Below are 21,059 nucleotides of genomic sequence, written 5' to 3' on the forward strand. Positions count from 1 at the left end.
GCTCCTCTACCTACCCACTGTAGAACCAAAACTAAATGTCTTCAAAAGGAATAATAGCCTCAAGAACAAAACGACTTCATCTTCTACTTCAATTGCCAAACTGTCACGGTGTTTATTTAAGAAAGAAAAGCGGGTAGTGAATACCAAATCAAACAACGATCTGTACACCTTGTGGAACTGGTGCTCCTTTCGACATCTCTAGGAGTCACGCAACTATAGTGGCAGTGAGAGCTGTGCAAATGGAACAGCCAAACAGCAGAAGGTGATGGAGTCAAATTACCTCTTTTCTTAATCACTCATCCTTAAGCTTCATTATTTCTACAAACTGCCTGGTTTCTCCCTTCCTTGTTCCCTCTTTCCCCTTCCTGCCTTTTTCCTTTGCCGTTTTCTCAGGCTGTCCCACTAAGCAAGCAGGATATGGTCTGTGGGATGGCCTCTCCTGAATTCACTGGTTTCCCTGTTAAAGCAAACCTTATGTAGGGCACTGAAAGAGAGGCTCCTTTCACTCCACCCCTGCCAAGGTTCTGGAAATTCTCAAATTAGGCCCATTCTTTTTGGATGGAGGTGTTTTGGGCCCCAACTGTATGTGCCCTCTGAGAGAAAGACCCCAAAAAGCATATCAGCGTGGACTATTCTGAACATGGACTTTATGAACACATAAAGCATAGCAGCATTGCCAAGCAGAGAGCAGAACCCTGCAAGGACCAAGAAGACGGGGTCTGGAAATGGCTGAAACATGCGATTCTTCCTGGGGAGCAGGTGGGTTGATGGAGAAGGTGCAGTGCTAACGTGTTAGATACCAGACAAGCAAAAGGTAAAGAGGAATACCCGAGGAGAGAGAAACCAAAATGAAGAACAGTAGGGGGAAAACAAACAAACAAACAAACAAACAAAAATATGTGGTAGCTTCTACCAAGCTCCCACACTCACTCCATAGTGAGTGATTTTCCCTAGTTCTAGCAATCATTGGCGTATGGTAGTTTGAAGTAGGAGATCATTCTGACTGGGTCTCTTTGGCTACCTGGTGTAGTAAATTAGTAATAGAGTGGCCCTCTGATTTGGATTCTTTTCAAAGCAATCTAGCATGCTGTCCAGGGATAAATCAGATGGATACATATCCAGAAGGAGATCCACAGGACATTCAGATAGTCGGGAAATTACAGCCTAAGAAATGGAATATTGAGCCTTCCTCATAATTTAGTGGCACTGAGGTTTATTTCTGTCCACTTTATGCCTCAGAGCCTGCAATTTAAGCTTGCTGCCCCCAGGGAGTGACTGTCCACGTGGTGTCATGAATTTCAAGTGGGTTGCCGCTCGAGCTTTCCAGGTTGTAAACGTCTTAACTTGGTATCGCAGCGATCCTTGAGTTGGTGCTGTACTCCCTGGACTTTGGATGTCCTGACGTCCAAGTTGTGACTGCAGTTGTTCAGGTTAGAGAGGTTATTTCTGTTACCGCCTTCTTTACGTCAGCTTTGAAGAGAAACCGTGGCATGTTAGAGCTGGAAGAGATTTTAGAGACAAGCTAGAGAAACCACACATACAAGTGTGTACACACACACACACACACACACACACACTTCATTTTAAATGTGAAGTAACTGAAATAAAGTAGTTTTCCCCTGGTTACAGAACTAGCCAGACAAGGGCAGAATCAAGAATTATCCTCAGTAAATATCAATTCCATTTAAGAACTCCTTTCCCTCTGGACGTTTTGTTTTGTTTTGTTTACAGAAGGGAGAATAGAAAAAGATGTCACTAACCCGTTGTCTCTGGTGCTGTAATGTCCTTCCCTGTCTTGGAGTCAAATTTCTTCAATCACTAGCAATTTTGACATTTTATTAATATCTTCTTGAAGGAAGACTTTTCTTATCAGGCTGCTAAACACTCCATCAAGCTGCATCTAGTGTATACTTGATTCTTTATCTCTTACTGTACTTCCCTTTATTAATATAAAATTAATATAAAACCTGGCATTATATTATATTATATTATATTATATTATATTATATTATATTATACTGGGTCTTATAATAAAATAAGACCGGGTCTTATATTAATTTTTGCTCCAAAGGACGCATTAGAGCTGATGGTCCAGCTAGGTCTTATTTTCAGGGAAACACGGTAGCTGATTTTCCTCAGAGCAGGTTTTTAACTCTACCTTACACAAGAGTTTCTTTATAATGTGGTAGAAATCTGAAAAACCAGTGTCACTTCATTAATCAAAGAATATTTGGGGGAAGGACACATTTTCCAATGATATTGACCTCAGATGTCCCTAGTCTTTCCCTCGTCTTTTTCTTTGTGACATTGACACCCTCTTTTTTATTGTTTTTTGGCAATTTTTATCTTTGTCCCTACAATTTACTTGCATGTCCATGAGGAGGAGGAAGTGTCATGAGTCATGGTGATTTCCTCAGAAAGGAATGATGCTTTCTTTTCTAGATATACACCAGAGGTGTTCACGTGTTTATTAAGGGGCGGGAGGGGGGGTGGTAAGGAACTCCAAGCGACCAAGCCGTTAATATAGCTCAAGGGGGCACTGAGAACAAAACTGTCTTAAGTAAATAAAGTCCTCAAGATACCTACAAGCCTCTCTCTGACCTCTCTCATTCCTGTGACAGTGGCAGCCTTGCCCTAATCAGTCTTCTGTCTCGATGCCTGTTCTCCACTGAGACATCAAGTTTCTTTTTTTTTCTCTTAAATAATCTGCTCCATGTCCACGGTTTTCATCTCTTTATCTTCACGTCTTCCTTTCTTTCTTTTCCTTTTTTCTTTTTAGAAATATCTGAACGTTCTTGTCTGTAGGCTTTCCTTAGACCTCCCAGGACACAGCAGCAAAAACAGAAGAAAGAGGCCCAGCTCAACCTAGCAGATTGAAGGACCAAATTCAATGTGGAGCTTTTACCAATTTCAAAATGAAAACCTATTTCAAACTTTCTCTCTGCCTTCTAGTGGGCACTGGAGAGGGCTTGCATCAAAAATATTTCTTAAATATAATATCTAGCACTTATATATCACTTATTATATGCCAGGCACTGTTTCCAAGTGAGATATAGATATAGATATATGTCACTTGTTCTTGGGTGTACACACACAGACATACATACACATATATAGCAACTTAATAATCTTTATAACTCTGTGGGGGTAAGGAAAACTGAGGTACAGAGATAGTAGGTTACTTACCCAGGGTTATATAATACACACCAAAACTGGGGTTTGAAACTTTTCATCACTATACATATTGCCTCTGTATACAATACTTTTTCAGAGAATCCATTATCTCTTACCCAAGGACTTTAGCACACTTAGAAAATGGGTTTTTTCATTATGCAAAATGGCAGCCAGAAAGTATGAAGTAACATTAAGCAATAGTGACCAACTTCCTGGTTTCATTCTGGTTTGAAATAAGTACATTTCTACTTGTAGGAATATGTATCCCAGCTTATATGGCCTGGACAACTTGTTTTGTGTTTTTATAACAAAAAACTTATTCGTAAAGAAAATAAACTGAACTAATTACAACCAGATTGCAAGCTGTTAAATGACAGGGACACCGAATAATAATAATTTGGTTAGAGCTATCATCAGAATGCAATAGGCTTATTAATAATGCTATATATTTATTTAAAGCATTAATAATAAGTAAATCATTAACTCCTCATAATCTTTAAAATGAGCAGGGCAGTTCTTATTCTTCCCATTTTGTAGAGTAAGAAACTGAGGCTCAGAGAGGTTCTCCCTTGTCTAAGAAGGAAATTCTTTATACCTCCTTATTCTGTGCCTCCAGAACTTATTAATCTTGTCAACTCAATCTCTTCTGCCACGTCTATATATATAACCTCCCCTGTCTAAAGAACAAATGATAACTTGTCCAAATTCTGAAAACTATTTTTTGTCTCTGTTATTTCTTTTCTCACCGTTAAAAGGCCATAGCCTGATTTACCATACTAAGAACTCACTAGATGAAATAATATTCTCGAGGTGGATATTTATCCATGTTTTTAGCTTACAGAATGTTAGAACCAGAAGGTAGCTAACAGTTTTATTTTATGCTTTCCCCAACCTGTTTTACACAAAAGCGTGGTGAGCAATGGCACCACAAGTTATAGGAGGAGCAGGGGCCAAAATCCACCTCTGCCTATTAGTTTTGTCTATTAGTTTTTTCTCTCTATTGGCTTTTTTCCTGGTAGAGCCCTGAGCTTCTCTTTCCTGCCAGCCAGGTGAAGCTGCCTTCTTTCTAAGCAAACATCAGCCTCTTCCTTCCCTCCATCATTTACGAAAGTGTTCAGTATGAGGATTTAGAGGTGGAGCACTGTGGCCACTGGAGACCTATTTTTCAGTATAAGGAAGAGCTATCAATAAATGAGTTTTCAGTAATTCAGTTCAACTCCTCATGATTTCCAGTGCTTATTCAGTTCAAAACACTCTACTTAGCTATTTTAAAGTTGTTTGACTAGTAATATCATCCTGACTACATTTCATCACCTCAAATATCATGGGGGAAATGTCTCCTGCTATACTGAAGTTAAGATAAGCTGCATCTTTAGCATTCAACTTTCTAACCAATCTAGCGGTCCTGCAAAGAACAAAATGATTTAACATAAAATGCGTTTTCTTAATTAATCTTCATCAGGTTCTTATGGAGCATCACATTCTTTTATACATGTTTGTAAAATGATGATACCGTTCTAGGAATCGACCTCTAGCTTCCTGGAGGAAGTGTTTAGAGCCCTCCCTTTTCTCCTTTCTGAAAGATGAGATAATATTTGTTTATCACAGTCTCCTGTTCTTCCCAGTCTCCCAAGTTTCCCTGCACTACAGAGAAGTCAGGTCAAGGGTAGCTACGTCCTTAGGGGATGCCACCACTAATGGTAAACTTAGCAGACACGGGTGATGAATATAATTATAGAAACACTACCTGCCCATACAGGTGTGCTGAGGAGGAGAGTCTGACATTGCACGGACTGACTGGCGTAGTATTGGGTGACCCCAGTTGGACTTTCTTGCCCTTGCCCTTGCCCCAGACCTGGCCTCTCCCGTCTGCCCTGAGTGGAGTCTCTGCTCTCTCCCCACAGTTGTGGACATGGATGGAAGACCTTCAGAAGGAGATGCTGGAGGATGTCTGTGCCGACTCCGTGGATGCAGTCCAGGAACTGATAAAGCAGTTCCAGCAGCAGCAGACGGCCACTCTGGACGCCACGCTCAACGTCATCAAGGAAGGGGAAGACCTTATCCAGCAGCTCAGGTCAGCGCCTCCCTCCCTGGGGGAGCCCAGCGAGGCCAGGTCAGCATGGGCAGTGCTTTCCAGTGGGAAATGCCCCGGACTAGACGCGAGATAAGTCATGTCCCGGTCTTGGCTCAGCCACAACCAGCTCTGTGGTCTTGTGTGAGCTTCAGTGTCTCCATCTGACACATAGAAAAAGGCCTGCACTGTGTTCTACTTGAGTTTAAAATGAAATAGTGCACAGAACAGCTATGATGTTCCAAAGCTTTAGTTATCATTCACAGTATGATTCAGCAATCAGTAAGTAACATAATGATCACAAAAATTAACATTCCACAGAAAATAAACAACATCTTATTAAGAAGTATAGCAAATTCCGTCATGTGGAGACATGGTCTCTGTGGAATATAGTGTTCTTTGGCATCTGATCTCAGGCTGAACTCTGAACTCCAGTGCCCCAGTTCACAAAATGGGACCAAAAACGGCTGGCTTTGGCCCCATGGGGATGTAGAAAGTGTGTGATGTCCCACTCTGTTCCTTATCACCCACTCATGACCTTTCCACCATTCCTTTCTGCCAGCAAATAAAAATCCTTCTGTATCCACCTAAAGAGCCATAACTAAGAAAGAAAATCCTGACATTCACTTAGAATCATCCACACCGTGGCCTCCTTTCTGTTGGCATCAATATCAAGTTTCCATTTCCTGTCAAGGGCTCCAGCTCTTCAGATAAAGTGTCAGTGAGTCCTTGATCGAGCCCTGGACAACCAGCTGTGTGCCCAGGTGCTGCATAAATAGGGTTTGATGGTGCTAATGATGCTGCCCGCGGGGGCTGGTTTCTATCCCCAAATCATTGCGTGCTGGGACCTCTGCCAACCCAGGACAGAAATAATCTCATCAGCAAGTCCCAGGCCAGCCCTGGGGCCTATAGGAATTGCTTCAATTGAGAGGGCTTTCCCCGCCGCCATACCAGTTGTCCAATTAAATAAACAATGAGAACTTACCTTTCAATGGCCCTGGCGTGTGTTTCTGTTGGAAACTAATTATTTCTATTCTAAATGTGCACATGAGCTATTCTGAGTCCTCATATTACATACTAATAAGACAGCCTCTTTCCCTTCATCCCCTAATTCGTCTTCATGAATGTATAATACATGACAGTTTTGTCTGCTGACCTAGGAACCTCCGCTGTTAATGTTTCGGGAGAAAATTCCAAATAGTAGGCAGTGACTTAACCTCTCTGGGTCTCAGCTGGGTCGTCTGTATAATTCAGGGGCTTACTCTCCGAGCTCTGTCAGCTCTAGAATCTTGGGATGGCTTTGTGTTTTCTCTCCAATTGCTTTGCACAAGCTTGGCTGGCTTCACTCTCTGGGGCTCGGCTATGGGGGTGCCACTTGCTCTTAACAATGGCCCACCTTGCACAGTGACTGAGAGCTGAGGCGACTCAGTGAGTGAGAAGACAATGCTGTGGCTGATACCTGTTCCACAAGTTTAAGTTCCATGGATTTCAGAGAGGACCACAGGCGTGTGACCGAGACCCACTGGTGACCAGTTATTCCTCCACACCTGACTCCTGCCTGGACTCTCGTCCCTGATGTCAAGACCAGTCAAAGAGAAAAGAAGTAAATGGTGCCTAGTGGATCTTGGCAGGATGCCTCCCACACACCAGGGCATATCTTCTCTAGGTCTCCTCTTCTCTAGGTCTGGCACTCATCACTGAAGTCCCTAACGTGGTTTCCCGTCATCTCTGTGATTCCTAGTGAGTGTGACACTGGTACGGGTGCTGTGCCAAATGGTCAGGAAGTATTCTCTTCCTTCTGGAAGCTGTGTGACGGAGAGCGACCGAGAGAAGCAGTCAGGAAGAACCATCGCATCCAATGGCACAGCCCTCACCACATGCACGATGCATAGTATGGAGCACATCTCTTATGTGCCTTTCGTGACTGGGGGTGTCCATGCCGTGGTGGGCTTTCGTGACCAAACAGGATATAGAACTGGGAGTTCTCTGAATGACGGAAGAAGAGATTTTTGACAAACTGGCTTTGTCTTCCCTTCAGAAACACAGTGTGAGCTCAGATACCGTTGCTTCTGAGACCGGCTAAAAAGGCTGGTTATCAGAAAGCTGGCTGCTGAGAGGATTCAGACACTCCTGATTTTCCCCTTGTCTTCTGACTTCTTCAATTGTATAAGAAAGCAAGATGTCACAAGATATTGAATGTGCCCATTTATTTCAAGTTTCAGGGCTCCAGTTTGCTCGAGGCCCTATAGATGTAAACTTCTTACCCTCCAGTTTTCCTATTAGAATGATCTCTTTGGAGATCTCACCTCCACCTCACTTGTCTGAGCAGGTCAATATATTTATCTCTTGGTTCCCCTCTACAAAATGTCACCTCCCCTTATACTTTTGTGTAGACTCTCCCTGCTCGGAAAGTGCACTCTTCCCATCTACTCGTCTGGGTTCATCCTTTTCTTCTAACACCCAAATCAGAACTCATCCTCCCTGAAAGCTTGTTGTTGCCTCTTGTGTCCTATCCTCTACCCTCCCCAGTCGGGCCTGTGCCCCCGTCAAGCCCTTGATACTTGACTTGTGTCCTTTCAGGATTCATAGTCATTCCTACAACGCGTTCCTGGTCACAGAGCACGTTCACGCACACTGTCTTACTTAATAGCAAACCATGAAGTGAGCAGGGCAGGGATTATGAAGTCCACCTTACAGGAGGCCACTGGGGCTCGGGGAGGGGACTTCCCAAGGCCACTAGCCCATGTATGTCAGAGTGGGGACTGACTCCAGACTTGCAGCCTCCAGGTCTCATGCTTCTCTAACTATATATAGCTTGAAGCCCGTGTAATAACTAGGCTGTCACTTTGGCATAGCATTACCAAGTGGATGAATAACTTTGGCAGCCATGATCTCGTTTTATTTTAACATTAATCCTGTGAAATAAAACTAGGAAGGGTTTATTGAATTATGTCTTTAATTTGTCTACGCTTACGCATTGTGTTTAATGTGTCTAGTCTTACGCGTGTGTGTGTGTATTCAAGCCATATATATTAGACTACGTATATGTACAAACCCTTCCATTTCTCTACTGTCGTATGCTTTGTAGAGCCCGTTCCCATGCATTAGTTCATTTGATCCTTTTCACAGTTCTGTCTGAGGAATAGGAGAGCCGCTTGTCTCGGAGCTACTGTGTTGTAAACCCCCAGGAGGATACGTGTATCTTTGGTTCACTGCCTAAGCAGATAGTGCCAGGCTCCCAGTAGGAGCTTGATAAACGGCTGTCGACTGACTGGCTCGACTGACGGACATCCACCTTGCTCAGGCGAGGGGGGCCCCTGCTCCTCCCTCACTGTTAACGTGGCAGGGCCCCTGCCCTCTTTTCTTCCGCTCTGCCACAGGGACTCGGCCGTGTCCAACAACAAGCCGCCCCACAGTAGCTCCATCAGCCACATCGAGTCAGTCCTGCAGCAGCTCGACGATGCCCAGGTACAGATGGAGGAGCTGTTCCACGAGCGGAAGATCAAGCTGGACATCTTCCTGCAGCTGCGCATCTTTGAGCAGTACACCATTGAGGTAGGGGGTGGGAAGGGGGGGTCATGGATAGTGGCCAAGGGGGCGCCCCAAGGAAGGGAGTGCCGCAGTAGCCTGAGGGGATCACAAGGGATTACGCATTAAGGAGTCATCGTTAGAAATCAACAGATTCACATTCCACCTTGTGATAGTCCCCTGGCCCTCTCCCCCCCACTGCCAAGCAGAGCTCCTGTTTCACGGCTTGTCTGGGGATGACTTCATTGACAAGGGTTTTGTTGCTGTGCTTTGGACTCGGGTCCTGAGAGACCATGGAATTGGCTGTTTGGGGATTGGGATAGAGTCCGCGAATCCTACAGCTTCATGAGCAAGTAGGTGTTAAAATTAGGAGGTCTCCTCACCTGAGGACTACAGATCAGGGATTATTAGGTTGGTGCAAAAGGAAGTGTGGTTTTTGCAATTATTTTTAACCTTTTTGTTAGGCACGGCCCGAGGAATGAGTCGCGGGAGACCAAGACCGGTCTATTTGAATTTATTTGGCGTGTTTGAGCTGCGGGAGGTGAGGTTAGAGCAGAGGGAAAAGATCATAACTTCCTGAGCAAAGAGGGGTGTGGAGTTTTATAGGAGGGGGTGAACAAGGCTATTCCCCCTCCAGTGCTTCAGGGGGTTTTCTTCGACAAAGGGTTTCAAGGCCTGACCAAGTCCTCCAGATCCACTCCCGGGCCCCAGGCCGCTGAGCACAGGCCCCTAGGAGACAAAGCAAGACAGGATCAAGACAAAAGGGATTTAAGATAAGGTTTCTGCTCCTGGCCTAAACATGGCTTAACACTTACACCGCAAGTACTTTTATACCAACCTGATAGGTGACATCACACAGCGGCCAGGAAGTCAGGAGCCCCAGGAAGGAAGGCTTGTACCCTCGGTTTGCTTTCTGCTTATTAAGAAAGTAAGTCTGTGCTAAGGCCATTTGGTGGTCGTCTCATAGACTCCTCAGTTCATTCTGAAAAGGTCAGAATTGGGTGTGCTGATCTATTTATGTCCCCTTTGTGATACCTATTACTATATAATAATGTCTGCCCCAAATAAGATCCACCTTTGATTAGGTTTTGCTTTGAAGCAGGCCAGCAGGGTTTGACGTGTAGGCCCTTTGGCCTTTTCAAGGAGGGCACAGGGTTAAGTGAAAGGCACTGACTTCTCTTTGCACCCAGCTGGCCTGCTAGGAGGGAAATCCAGTTCTCCATCCACCATATTTTTAAACTTTGTTTTGCATTCAAACCATCTCCGCCGAGTGGGGGCTTCTGGGACTGATCTCCCCAACAGTACCTGTGGAAAATTCCATGGAACTGGTTCAGAAGGAAAATGACTTTTTTCTTTCTTTCTTTTTTTTTTTTTTTTAAATGTTGAAAGCTCCAATATCCCAATCCCACGCAGGACCAGAAAACTATACTGGCAACAGCTGCCCTTGTTTTCAATCCTGAGACCAAACATATTCATATTTAGAATCAGAGATGTAAAAGAGAAGCAGTCCTTTCTGTCCCTTCCTCGCTTATGGTCTTTCTGTTCTCATAAACACACCTCTACCCCTGCCTCCCTGGAAGCTACCGCAGTTTCTTGCTTAAAGATTTCATGGCCTAAAAGGTGCTTTCTGGATAGTCTGTGGGACATAGGAAAAGATTTAAGTCCTTAAATCTAGATCTTGATTATCTTTCCAACTTATTCTATAACTTTGGTTGCATTTATTTATAATTTATGAGTATTTTGAATCGACACTCACAAGGATTCCAGGTGTCAAGTAGCATTAAACATATATTGAAAGAATAGTTAAAATGCCAGTGGAAAAGTCGAGATATTGGCATGGCAGCAGAGTGAATGTGGTGAACTTCATAAAGGTGGGGCAACAAAGGCAACAAAGGAAAGAAGGGGTGTGAGTTATTATTCTTCGGTAATTGGGAGTGAGACTCACAAAAATAAATAGAGGTTATATTCTATTGCAGTGATGTGGGCCCCTGGCACTCCCTCAGCCCTTCCTTGGCTCCATTTCGCGCACAGAGTTTGAACGCATCCAGGGGGAAATTATGTCAGCAGTTGTGGTGATTTTGCTGTTGTATTTTTTTATTTACTCTCCTGTCGTTCAAGGTCCACATCAAAATCGGCTTAAGGGGAAGGAAGCAATCTGAGAGTTTGGTGGTTTAAGGGTTATTTCATTAGATGGCTGTGGTTTTGAGGTCAGGGTTCCTGGTTCATTTCCAGAGCGGGTTGGTTAGCTTCGCTTTGCCATGAACTGTGCCCCTGATGTCAGCTGGGGGGTATGGCTAGGGTGTGTTCACCTGCAGTGATTCTAGGAAAATCCATTTTCATTCCTGAAAAACAATCCAAAGTATATGCAAAAAAATATCCTTTAAAAAAAAGCTAACTGTACATCAAATGGATCCTATTTAAATGTTGCAACAGGGGATCTTGATATTTGAATTGTAGGATTTGCATTCTTCAGTCTTTGTATTGTACAAAAATTCCCCTTCCCACCCTGAATCCTGGACAACAACTTAGGCTGCTTGGTATGTACGCAGTAGAGAAAACGTGGGGAAATAGTATGAGGGTCTAATAAAATGAGTAAGATGAAAATCGTAATTTGTTTCTGCACCCTCTGGCTTAGGCAGCAACATCCAGGTTTTAAAAAGGGTCTTGCTCCCTGTTTTGGGTGTGGCCCAAAGCTTGGGGAAATGCTGCATTTCATGATCTATAGAAATGAAAATCCTGCCAAACCTACGGAAAAGTTCTGCTTCAAGCCAAATTGTCAGGAGTTATTTTTGAGGGTGATGAGATTTTTTTCAAATACCAGCTAGTGTTTTACTGTGGGGATGAAGAGCAAGCATCTAGAAAAGATTCAGAGTGTGAAACTGAGGGTGGTTTCTGTAATGAGAGATGTGTCAGAGCTGACATAAGGCAGGGCAGGGGCTGTCATTGCAGGACCCACAGCTTTGGTTTCCTTCCCTAAAGGAAGGAATCTGATGAACATATTCAGAATTCCTGGGGATTACTGAAAACCTGGGCAGGACTGCTCCCATGACATCTGGAGAATCTAAGCTTGACTCCTTAACCATATCCCTGATGGCTAAACCGGGCTAATTAACTTTAGAATTAAGATAATGCAGGAGTCGCTGCACCAGTCTCCTACTCAGTAAGATGGGTGTATGTGGCTCCTACAGTGTAACCTGGGATGAGATGCCCCGGCACCCCCACTAAGAGTGAAATTTATCCTAAAAGGATTAGGCAAATGTTCAAAAACCAGGACTGCGGCTGCATTCCTGGCATACCTTCTTAGACGCCATGGAGACTAGACAAAGTGACCTATAGATATTCTATGAAGTGTTTTCCTGTAGGGTCAGCCAACCTCTATGAAAGATACTTTATATGAAATGGTTATGATAAAAGAGACAGTTCACCAAATGCAAATAATGTTTATTTTGTGGTGGTGAGACTATGGATACTTTTTATTGTTTTTGATGCTTCCATGCATCAAAATTGTTTTCTACAATTCATCAGAATGATCAGAAAGAAAGAAAAAATATTTTCAAAAGCAAGAACAGGCATATGGTCTCCAAACTCTTTTGTTAGGCACCCTCTCAATAAAATAATTTTGAACTTGGAACCCCCTATATATGCATATATATTACTTTATAAATTATATATGTTCTAGCATCACTGACTAATCATCTCAAAACACAATGTGCCCTTAGGATGAAGTTTCGCTTTTTTATTAGAAGTTGTGGTTCCACACTTCAAATAATCTCCCGGATAATTTCCAGGTTTTTTTTGGCCTGGTTTCTTGACAGGTCTGATTAGGTTGGCATTGTGTCTTTACCCCACAATGTGGCTGACAGAATTCAAAGTTCTCTTGTGCTTTCGTAATTAGTATTATCTTCAAGCTGCAGTTTCTTTGAGGAACCTTGTTAAGCCATGTGTCTTTTTGTGAAGGTTAGTTTACTTACAGCTAGAGAATAGATCGATCCATTTAAGTGGACACATGAAAAGAGCAATAATTTGAAATATGCTGAAAGCAATAGAACAAATGAGCCAGGCAGGCCCTCTGCATTGTGGGGCTGCCACCTTCCCTGGCCCTGTCCTGCCACACCATCTGCCAGGTGGTTAGACGGAGACTTCAGCGTCAGTCTACCAGGGAAAGTTTAGGAAACGTCCTATCTTTGATATTGGTTTGATCAAATATATATGCATATGTATAGGCAGAGAATTTTTCTCTGTTATCAATGGATAATCTTGAGCACCCTCAGGGTGGGCATACTCCCATTGGAGAGTACTAGAAATGATACCAAGAAAGATACTCTAAACAAAGGACTTGATGAAAAATGGATCACAGTTATGGTCTTTCTCTTAAATCTCTTACTATAATTACAAAGTTTGCTCAATGCACCTGAAAATTTAATCTGTGTAATTAACCTGAGTAAGGAATGGAATAGCCAACTATCAATCTACAGGGTCCACATTAGGACAAGGGGGGCCAGGCTGAGGCTGGGGTAAAAATGGCCTTCGAAGAAGAAAATCCCACCTAGAAGAGAGAAAGCTGATTGTAATTTACTGATGCTCTCAGCTCTTTAATTGGTTGGATGCAGAGGCCTTAACATTTTATACTTGAAAGAGATTGCTCAGTCAACTTTTACCTGATAGAAATTCAACTCCATACCCATTTAGTGAGCACCTACTATGTACCAGAAACTATGTTGGGCATTGTGGTTACAAACAGTCCCTGGCATTGGGGGCCTTGCTGGGGAGAAGCACAGAAACAGAACCATCATACAATGTGATAATTCTGTGAAAGAGAGAGGCTCACGATTTGATGAAACGCTGAGGCAGGAATGCTTAGCTGTATCAGGCTGCCCAGAGAAAGTTTCTCGATGAGAGCACAGTTAGAGGACAGGTAAGAGTTGGTGGAGGGCAGGATTTGGCATCCCGAGAGGATGCCACCCAGCCTGTACCAGAATCTGTGCAGAGCCCAGAAGCGGGGGTGGAGGTAGAGGGGGAGTGGTGAAGAGGGAGCTCAGGGTTTCATTATTGTGTGAAACCAAAATCTCCACCCTTCTCCACTTTGGTCCTATTTCTGCTCTGGAAAAACAGGATAAATCTGTTCCCTCTTTTATTTGGCAGCCTGAAAAATATTTGAAAATGGTCATCCCAGGCCTCTTTCCCTTTATCTGAAAAACACTGAGATTGTGTAAGTTATTTCTGCAGTCCCCTCCAACTCTAAAAATTTGATGACTATTGCTCTTCATCATCAACCCTTCTCTGTGGTACATATTTCCAATGCATTCACCTCCTTTTGGATGTGGCATGGTTTCTACACACCTGACTCTCCTGGTCGCCTGTTGCTGACAGGACTTGAGTTAGCCATGCCTGGCTTACGAGGCACACCTCTGGGCGTGGCATGTAGGACACTGCACTTCCCAGTGCAGCCAGCAGCCTTTTCAGAGTCCTCATCACCTGTCTCGTCTAGGCTTGTACTCCCTTGAAAGCCCTTCATTATTTTTTCAAGGCAATTGCTTCTAGTACGCTGACTTTTAACGTCAATGAAAACCATTTATGTATTCGGTATTTTCCCTCTCAAATTTTACTTTTTTGAGTGTTGGCCCAGTTATTTAGCTTATCAAAATAAATTTAATTTAGTATTGCTAGTGTAGGGACAGAGTCCCAGAAAGCAGTTTCCAGGCTCTCGGCCTCACGTGGACAGGTGCTGGCTCGGGTAGTAGATGGCCGTCAGCTGTGGCTAGTTGGCCGTCAGCTGTAACCAGTTAGCCACTAGCCACTGATATAACTGCCGTGGCTGTGCTGGTTGGTGAGTGGAGTCGGTTGGGTGGCAGGCAAAGAAGTAGACAGCAGGTTGCAGGTCGTGAGGCTCCAGCCTCCAGTGAGAATATAGTGATATGACTCCCCTACCTATGGCTCCGTGGGTGTTTCTTTTTGGCCTCACCATATCCTGTGCTCTTATGTGGGGAGCGGGAGCAGAGACCCCACCCTGCATGACACTATCTACAATGTGGCTATTTGAAACACTGGCCAGGTCAGGCAGGGCCTTGCAGTGCTTCACTGTGCGTTTTCCTCCCGTGACGCAAAGCCATCAGGCTGCACAGTGCTTCTGTTGACTGTGGATCATTTAAGGGCCACATCATCCAGTCCAACTTCATAACCTTTTCGTCCTTAGATACAATATGAGGCTCTGCAGAACCTTGCTGTTCCCCGTGTTTGCAATATATCCTCAAACGCACCAACATAGTAACTGTATCAAGAAAGAAAATGAGATCTATTTGAGGTCATTCTTTGTGGATGCCTCCTAGGGATCACTGTAGCATTTTCTAAATGGACCCCAAATCCTTTGAGAAGGAAATACAGAATAAAGTCAATAAAATAAACCAAAGTTTGCACGAACTATTTACACGATATACTCTTCTAGACTTTTGTCAAATTGATTTCAAGATCATTAAGGGTTTTCCCCTTCCATCTTCCATTTATGGAAAGAAGTGATTATTCCCACAGCTTTACTATTCTGGCAAGTCATCTGTATCCAGCAAATTATTAGACATCCCTGATGGAAACTTTCATATTACTTGGTAATGGGGTGGGTCTGGAGCTGTGGACCTGAAATCGGGTTACATTATCAAGGTTCAAATGCTGTATGCTTCTTGTTTCTGGAAGGGATGCAGGGAATTCAGTAGAAGGAAGCAGATGTAAGCTCCAGTACTAGGTATTTAGCTTACCTGGAAAAAAAACATTCTGACACTGAAGCATTGATAAGTACTAGAATGAGTGAACAATATATGCTGTAGGAGCTCTTCAACACAGGAGATCTTTGGAAAACAATAGATTCTCATATGTCTCAAACTGATTAAGAGGCAAAGATATGGTCAAAATAACCACTCAAAATCAATCATTACTACATCAAAGATCTCAGCTTTAATCATCATCGTGATAATGAAGAAAAGAACATGAACTTGGTCATAAAAATTGTTCCATTATCCAAATTATCCAATTGGAATAGAAATTAGTAACTGAACATTGGAACTCATCAAGTACAGCATGTTGCAATATGTTTTTATATTATTTGGGCAAAATTTAAAAACAACTGAGTATTTCTTTAATACCAAGTACTTTTGCTTTTCTAGAAAATTCTTGTGATATCCTCATAGGTCTTTATATAGCTACATAAATAAATATTTTAACTCTTTAGATAGGTTATATATATTTCTAAAATATAGAATGAAATGCTATGATATACCTTTAAAGTAATCTGTATTAGAATTCACTACTTCCATCATTTTGTAAGTTAACAGAAAAAACTTTGCATTCTTAGACAAGAAGAATAAATGACTATGGTAATTTAGTTGTAGTTTTACAGTAGTCACCTATATCAATATGCAAACCCATTGCAGATAAAATAGTTTTTCCCAGGCAATGAGACTGTCTCTTTAGCTGCAATATGTCTTTCCCTATTATCCACTACTTGTAGGTCAGTGGAGAATATTTAGCTTTCACTTTTTTCATCTTAGTAAAAATAATGACACCATAAAACAGGAAGATGTTCATTTTGCAGTTGATAGTCCATGTATTTCAGAGCATCTCACCACAATAAAATGCCTTGGACCCATCCTTCCACTCTTAGTTGAAATGGGATTGGACCTTAATGTATGTAACATATGTGATATATATACACATACATGTGTATCACACCCCCCCACACACACACACCCCATTTGCTGAGAGGCAGGTAGCACAATCATTGAGTATATAGTATTTTGAGTTAGGCTGCATGAGTTTGAAACCTGTTTCACCAACTTTACTATTTATGCGACCTTAGGCAAGCTTCTTATTCAGTTTCCTCATCTGAGAAATGGGGATGAGAATAGTAATTCCTAGCCCATAGAGTTCTTAAGGATTTAATGAGTTAAAACATAGAACATTTTTAGCAAAGCACCTGGCACTTAATTAAAAAATACTTAGTGCACTGTAATCCACATTGTTATCATGGTTATTCACAATATACTTTCCTATAGTCATATATTTCCATAGTTTAAGCATCTCATTCTTTTCCATTGTTTCTCTCTGAAGGTGTGACCAGGTTATACTAGGCAGTCCCTGAGTGTTCGTGCAGCTGCTGTGGAAGCAAAGGCATTGCTTCCGCCGTACGGAGGGCAGGTTACACCTCTCTCTGCTGAAGCCTTCACCTGTTCACACCCGAATACCATATTGCAGATGTGTCTCCTGTTCATGACAAAGGCCCGTAGGGGACCAAAGAATTCTCGATAGATTAAGACCACCTTTCTACTAAGTAATCTGACAGTCAATTAAAAAAAAATTACCACACTCTTAAACAAAAATATCCTATTTGGGCAAGGCTGTGTTTTCTTACCAGGGTAAATTTTTCCTGGCATTTATATATGGCCACAAACACACAATTAATTTATGCACCTATTCAAGGAATGCATGATTCATCTAAAAAGTTCATGTGAAGTAAAGAAAATGGAGTTATCGTGGGTTGTTTTTTTCTTTAAGAAGAAAATGGCAGAGGTTAAATGGCCACTTCTCTGAAGCAGGAAAGATAAAAATACCCCCAGAGTAAGTTCTTAGACCAACATTATTGACATAATGTCATGGTTAAGGGCATTGGACTTTGTAGTTGAATACTTAGCTCTACCACTGCCGGCTCTGTGACCGGGGGAAATGATCTGACTTCTCTGTGCCTTAGTTTCCTCCTAGAGTAGTGATGAGGATTAAATAAAAGAAGGTTAGTCAAATGCTTGACACACTATCTATTCCATAATAAATGCACAATACAAGGTAAAAGACTTTCTTCAACCATGGTCATTATCTTTATTATGATGACCAGCATCTAAAAATTATCTGAAGAAAAGGACTACACAGTGACATTTCCAACTTTGCAGGTAATGACAAAGGGCTACGTTAATGGAAACAGACCACAGGAAGTGGGAAGAGAAAGGGCAGGTAGAGAACAAAAATCATTATGAGGGGTGGGGTAACATGTTCTCTACATATAAATACTGAGAGAGACTCGGGGAAATGGGAGGAGCCAATGGAGAGGGCTCCCTGAGAACAGAGACCAAGGTGGCTGCTAAAGTCCTGAGGGTCAATTTGTGGCAGCAGAATGCTGGATTCAGTGAATCATCTGACAAGAAAGTCTTGGGCTTCGCTTTGAAATGAGCCTTCCCATTTCCCACCACCTCTTATCCTTCGTAAGTTTCTGTTTAGTTCCTTTTTTGATTTCCCTTCGGTCTGTGGTACTAGAGTAGACATTTGTTAGAATAGAGATGTTGCCACTGTATCTCTCAAAGAGGTCATCGTACCCTAACACTCCAATTAATTCAGGAATGTGAGGGAGATAGAGGCCGCTGGAGCCAAGAGTGAGTGGCCAGGAGCTGAGATGGAGCTAATTGAGTGGAAGGAGAAAGCAAATAGGCTGATTGAAAGCTGAATGCCCTATGGGCACCTTGTGTTCTATCTTTCATTTGGTTCAAGCCCTAGTTTCTGCCCTGAACAAATTATTCCAGGTTTCTTTTCCAAATGGAGTTAAATCACCGAATTAATTCCCCAGTGCAGATTTTTCTTTTCACAGTCTTGTCTCTGTATTAGCAAACTAACCCATGCCCCATGTATAAAAGCCAAAGATAAAAATCTGGGTCTGAGGGTTGCTTCCATACCATTGGGTTTACGTTGAAGGGGGTCGGGAGGGGGGACTTGAACAGACTGGGAGGAGGGACATGGGCATTTCAGGGCTATTGAACCAGGGAAAGAGGCTGGAGAGCGCAGAGCTAGCTCTCAGGGTCAGCGAGTAAACCAGCTGACTGGTTCGTATAACAGAAGAGCATGAGATGAGGCTGGAAAGCTAGGTTTCTTCATTAGCAGTAGGTAGGCTTCGGGTTTGAAAACAAAGTTTTTCTTAAAAAAAAAAAAAAATGAGCACCTGCTGTGTGGCAGACTTGTACCTCAGAAAGAAGGGAGCGAGGAGGAACTAAATGAAAGACCATAGAAAAGAAAATAAACTCCAGCAAACATTAGAAATACACAAATAAATTGGGGGGAAGAAATACACAAACCAGACTATTACAAGGCCCTGAGTATCAGCCTGTGCGGGGAATGGGAAGAGAGCCCGACACAGAGGAAAGAGCTCTTGGAGCCAGGGAGGGCAGGCTTAGGGGTCGGGCTGTTCTGCTGAGTAGTCCCTTGAAATTCTCATTCTTCAGGCTTCATAACAGAGTTGAGCCCTACAGCTTAATGGTGTCAGGTGGTGAGGGTAGAGGATGGGAGGGAATGGAGTAAGAAAAAATATAGAAACACTGGATATAGAATTCTGGACATATTTGGTTTAGATTCAAATTCCCAAGATACCAGACCTCTGAGCCTCTCTCTCCTAACTTAAGCACCTCAATTTTATTCAACTCTTCTTCACCAGGTCCCTCGACAGTTTCCACTCCACAGATTCCTGGCCTTGGGGCCCCTCTGGGTTCTTCCTGCAGCCGACAGACCCTTCCTAGACTCGGTTTCCAGGAAACAAAATGAAAACCAAAATTGAAAAGAGGGCAGGCTCTTCCTTTGATGCTTGTTGTGTTCATTTTGTGTTAGCTTCTCTTAGTTTGTAGGCAAGGAAATAGACTATTTCCTTGGGTTACTTTCAATACGTTATCTGATAAATGACTTAAATCCAGCATATATTAAGAACTCTCACAAATCTATAATCAAAAGATAAGTAGCCTAGTTTTTGAAAACTAGGCAAAAGACTTAAAAAACACTTTACAAAAGTAGAGACAAATGGCCGATAAGCACACAAAAACGTGCTCGCTGTCATTAGTCATCCTAAAACATAATGAGGTATCACTGCACACCCACTCGGATGACTAAATTTAAATAGACTGATAATACCAAATGTTGGTGAGGATGTAGAGCAACTGGAACGTCCATACCTGCCTGTTAGGAATGTAAAATTCCTATTGGGGATGTTCAACATACACTTACCTTATGACTTTATACTTGCTTCCATTTCAAGAGAAATGGAAACCTGCATCCACAGACAGATTGGTACAAGAACTTTCACAGAAGCCTGATTCATATTAGCCAAACCAGTGGAAACAACCCAAAAGTTCATCAGCCGGAGAGCAGAGAAACAAATGGTGGTATATCCACTGAATGGAATACCACACAGCAGGAGGCAGGAACAGATACACAACATGGATAAATCTTAAATTACAGAATGTGGGACACGAGAAGCCAGACGTCAAAGAGTACGGACTGTATGAGTTCATGTGTATGAAATCCAAAAGTAGGCTAAACTCCGTCTGTCATGACAGAAATCAGAAAGTGATACCTGAGTCGGGGTGGGAGCAGGACCCCCTGGGAGGGGGCAACCAGCGGACTCCCTAAAGTGATGGAAAGGTTCATATTTGTTTTGGGGGATGACTACATGGGTGTATAAAATTGTCAAAACTCATAGAACAAATGCTTAAAATATGTGTCTTATTGTATATAAATTACTTTAATTTTTTAAATACAGGAAGGAAAAACATAGTCACAGCCCTAGTCTATTTAGGCCTCGTCATCCTATAAATTATAAATTATAAATCAGTTCTCTCTCTTCTCAATTTAACTCCTTTCTCTAGTTAGAGAATGAAGTAGTTTTCAAAGACGGGTACATTAAAAACCTGTTTTGCCTGCTCACCTGTTCCCCCAGGGTTTCCCCACAATGAGTAGGTACTAGGTTTCCTGCTGGGCTCAGCGGATCCCTCGTTAACCTGAATGAGGTGGGGACGCAGACAGTGAAGATGGTATTTTCCCCCCCATCTCTGCATCAAAGACAGCAACTATACTTTCAATGAAGAAAGGTCTTGCTGTTAGACAAAACATGTAACCCTGTGCCCCAGACAGCAGCCCCTCATGGCAGAGTGCTTGCCACTCCCATCCCAGTCTGTATGGCCCCAGCACAAGAGATAAGAGCGCCACCTCCCAGCTGCCTCCAGCTGGTCTTCTCCTTCCCTTTGTCCCCTGATGCTCCTAGAGCAGCAACACTTGATAACTGGGAAGCGTGTGCCATGTGTCAGCTGGGATGAGGTCCAGCATAGTGCAAATCAGTAAGCTGGGGCTCTGGGATATGTGCTTAGGCTGCCTGAGCCGTCCTGCAACGGTTTGATCTGGGTGAGGCTTTCATTTTCTCTTCTTGGAAAAGAAGGGGACAGTACCTGTGCGACTGCCTTCACAGGGCTGTCGTGGGGGTCCATAAGATAACGGACCTGAG

General features: G+C 42.9%; 1 protein-coding gene across 19 annotated transcripts in view; it reads left to right on the forward strand.

The window, feature by feature from the left end:
• KALRN (kalirin RhoGEF kinase) overlaps positions 1-21,059 on the forward strand; it is a 615,365-nt gene that overhangs the window by 321,967 nt on the left and 272,339 nt on the right. For 15 of the 19 annotated variants that reach the window (XM_033132405.1, XM_033132467.1, XM_033132483.1 and 12 more), the window contains exons 12-13: positions 5,079-5,287; positions 8,626-8,800. In XM_033132405.1, coding sequence (XP_032988296.1) covers positions 5,079-5,287; positions 8,626-8,800 — 384 coding nt within the window. The remainder of the gene's footprint in view (positions 1-5,078; positions 5,288-8,625; positions 8,801-21,059) is intronic. The other 4 variants (XM_033132456.1, XM_033132476.1, XM_033132567.1 and 1 more) reach the window with 1 other exon arrangement.

Source organism: Rhinolophus ferrumequinum, chromosome 2 (genome assembly GCF_004115265.2).
Source record: "Rhinolophus ferrumequinum isolate MPI-CBG mRhiFer1 chromosome 2, mRhiFer1_v1.p, whole genome shotgun sequence".
In the NCBI taxonomy this organism is placed as follows: Eukaryota; Metazoa; Chordata; class Mammalia; order Chiroptera; family Rhinolophidae; genus Rhinolophus; species Rhinolophus ferrumequinum.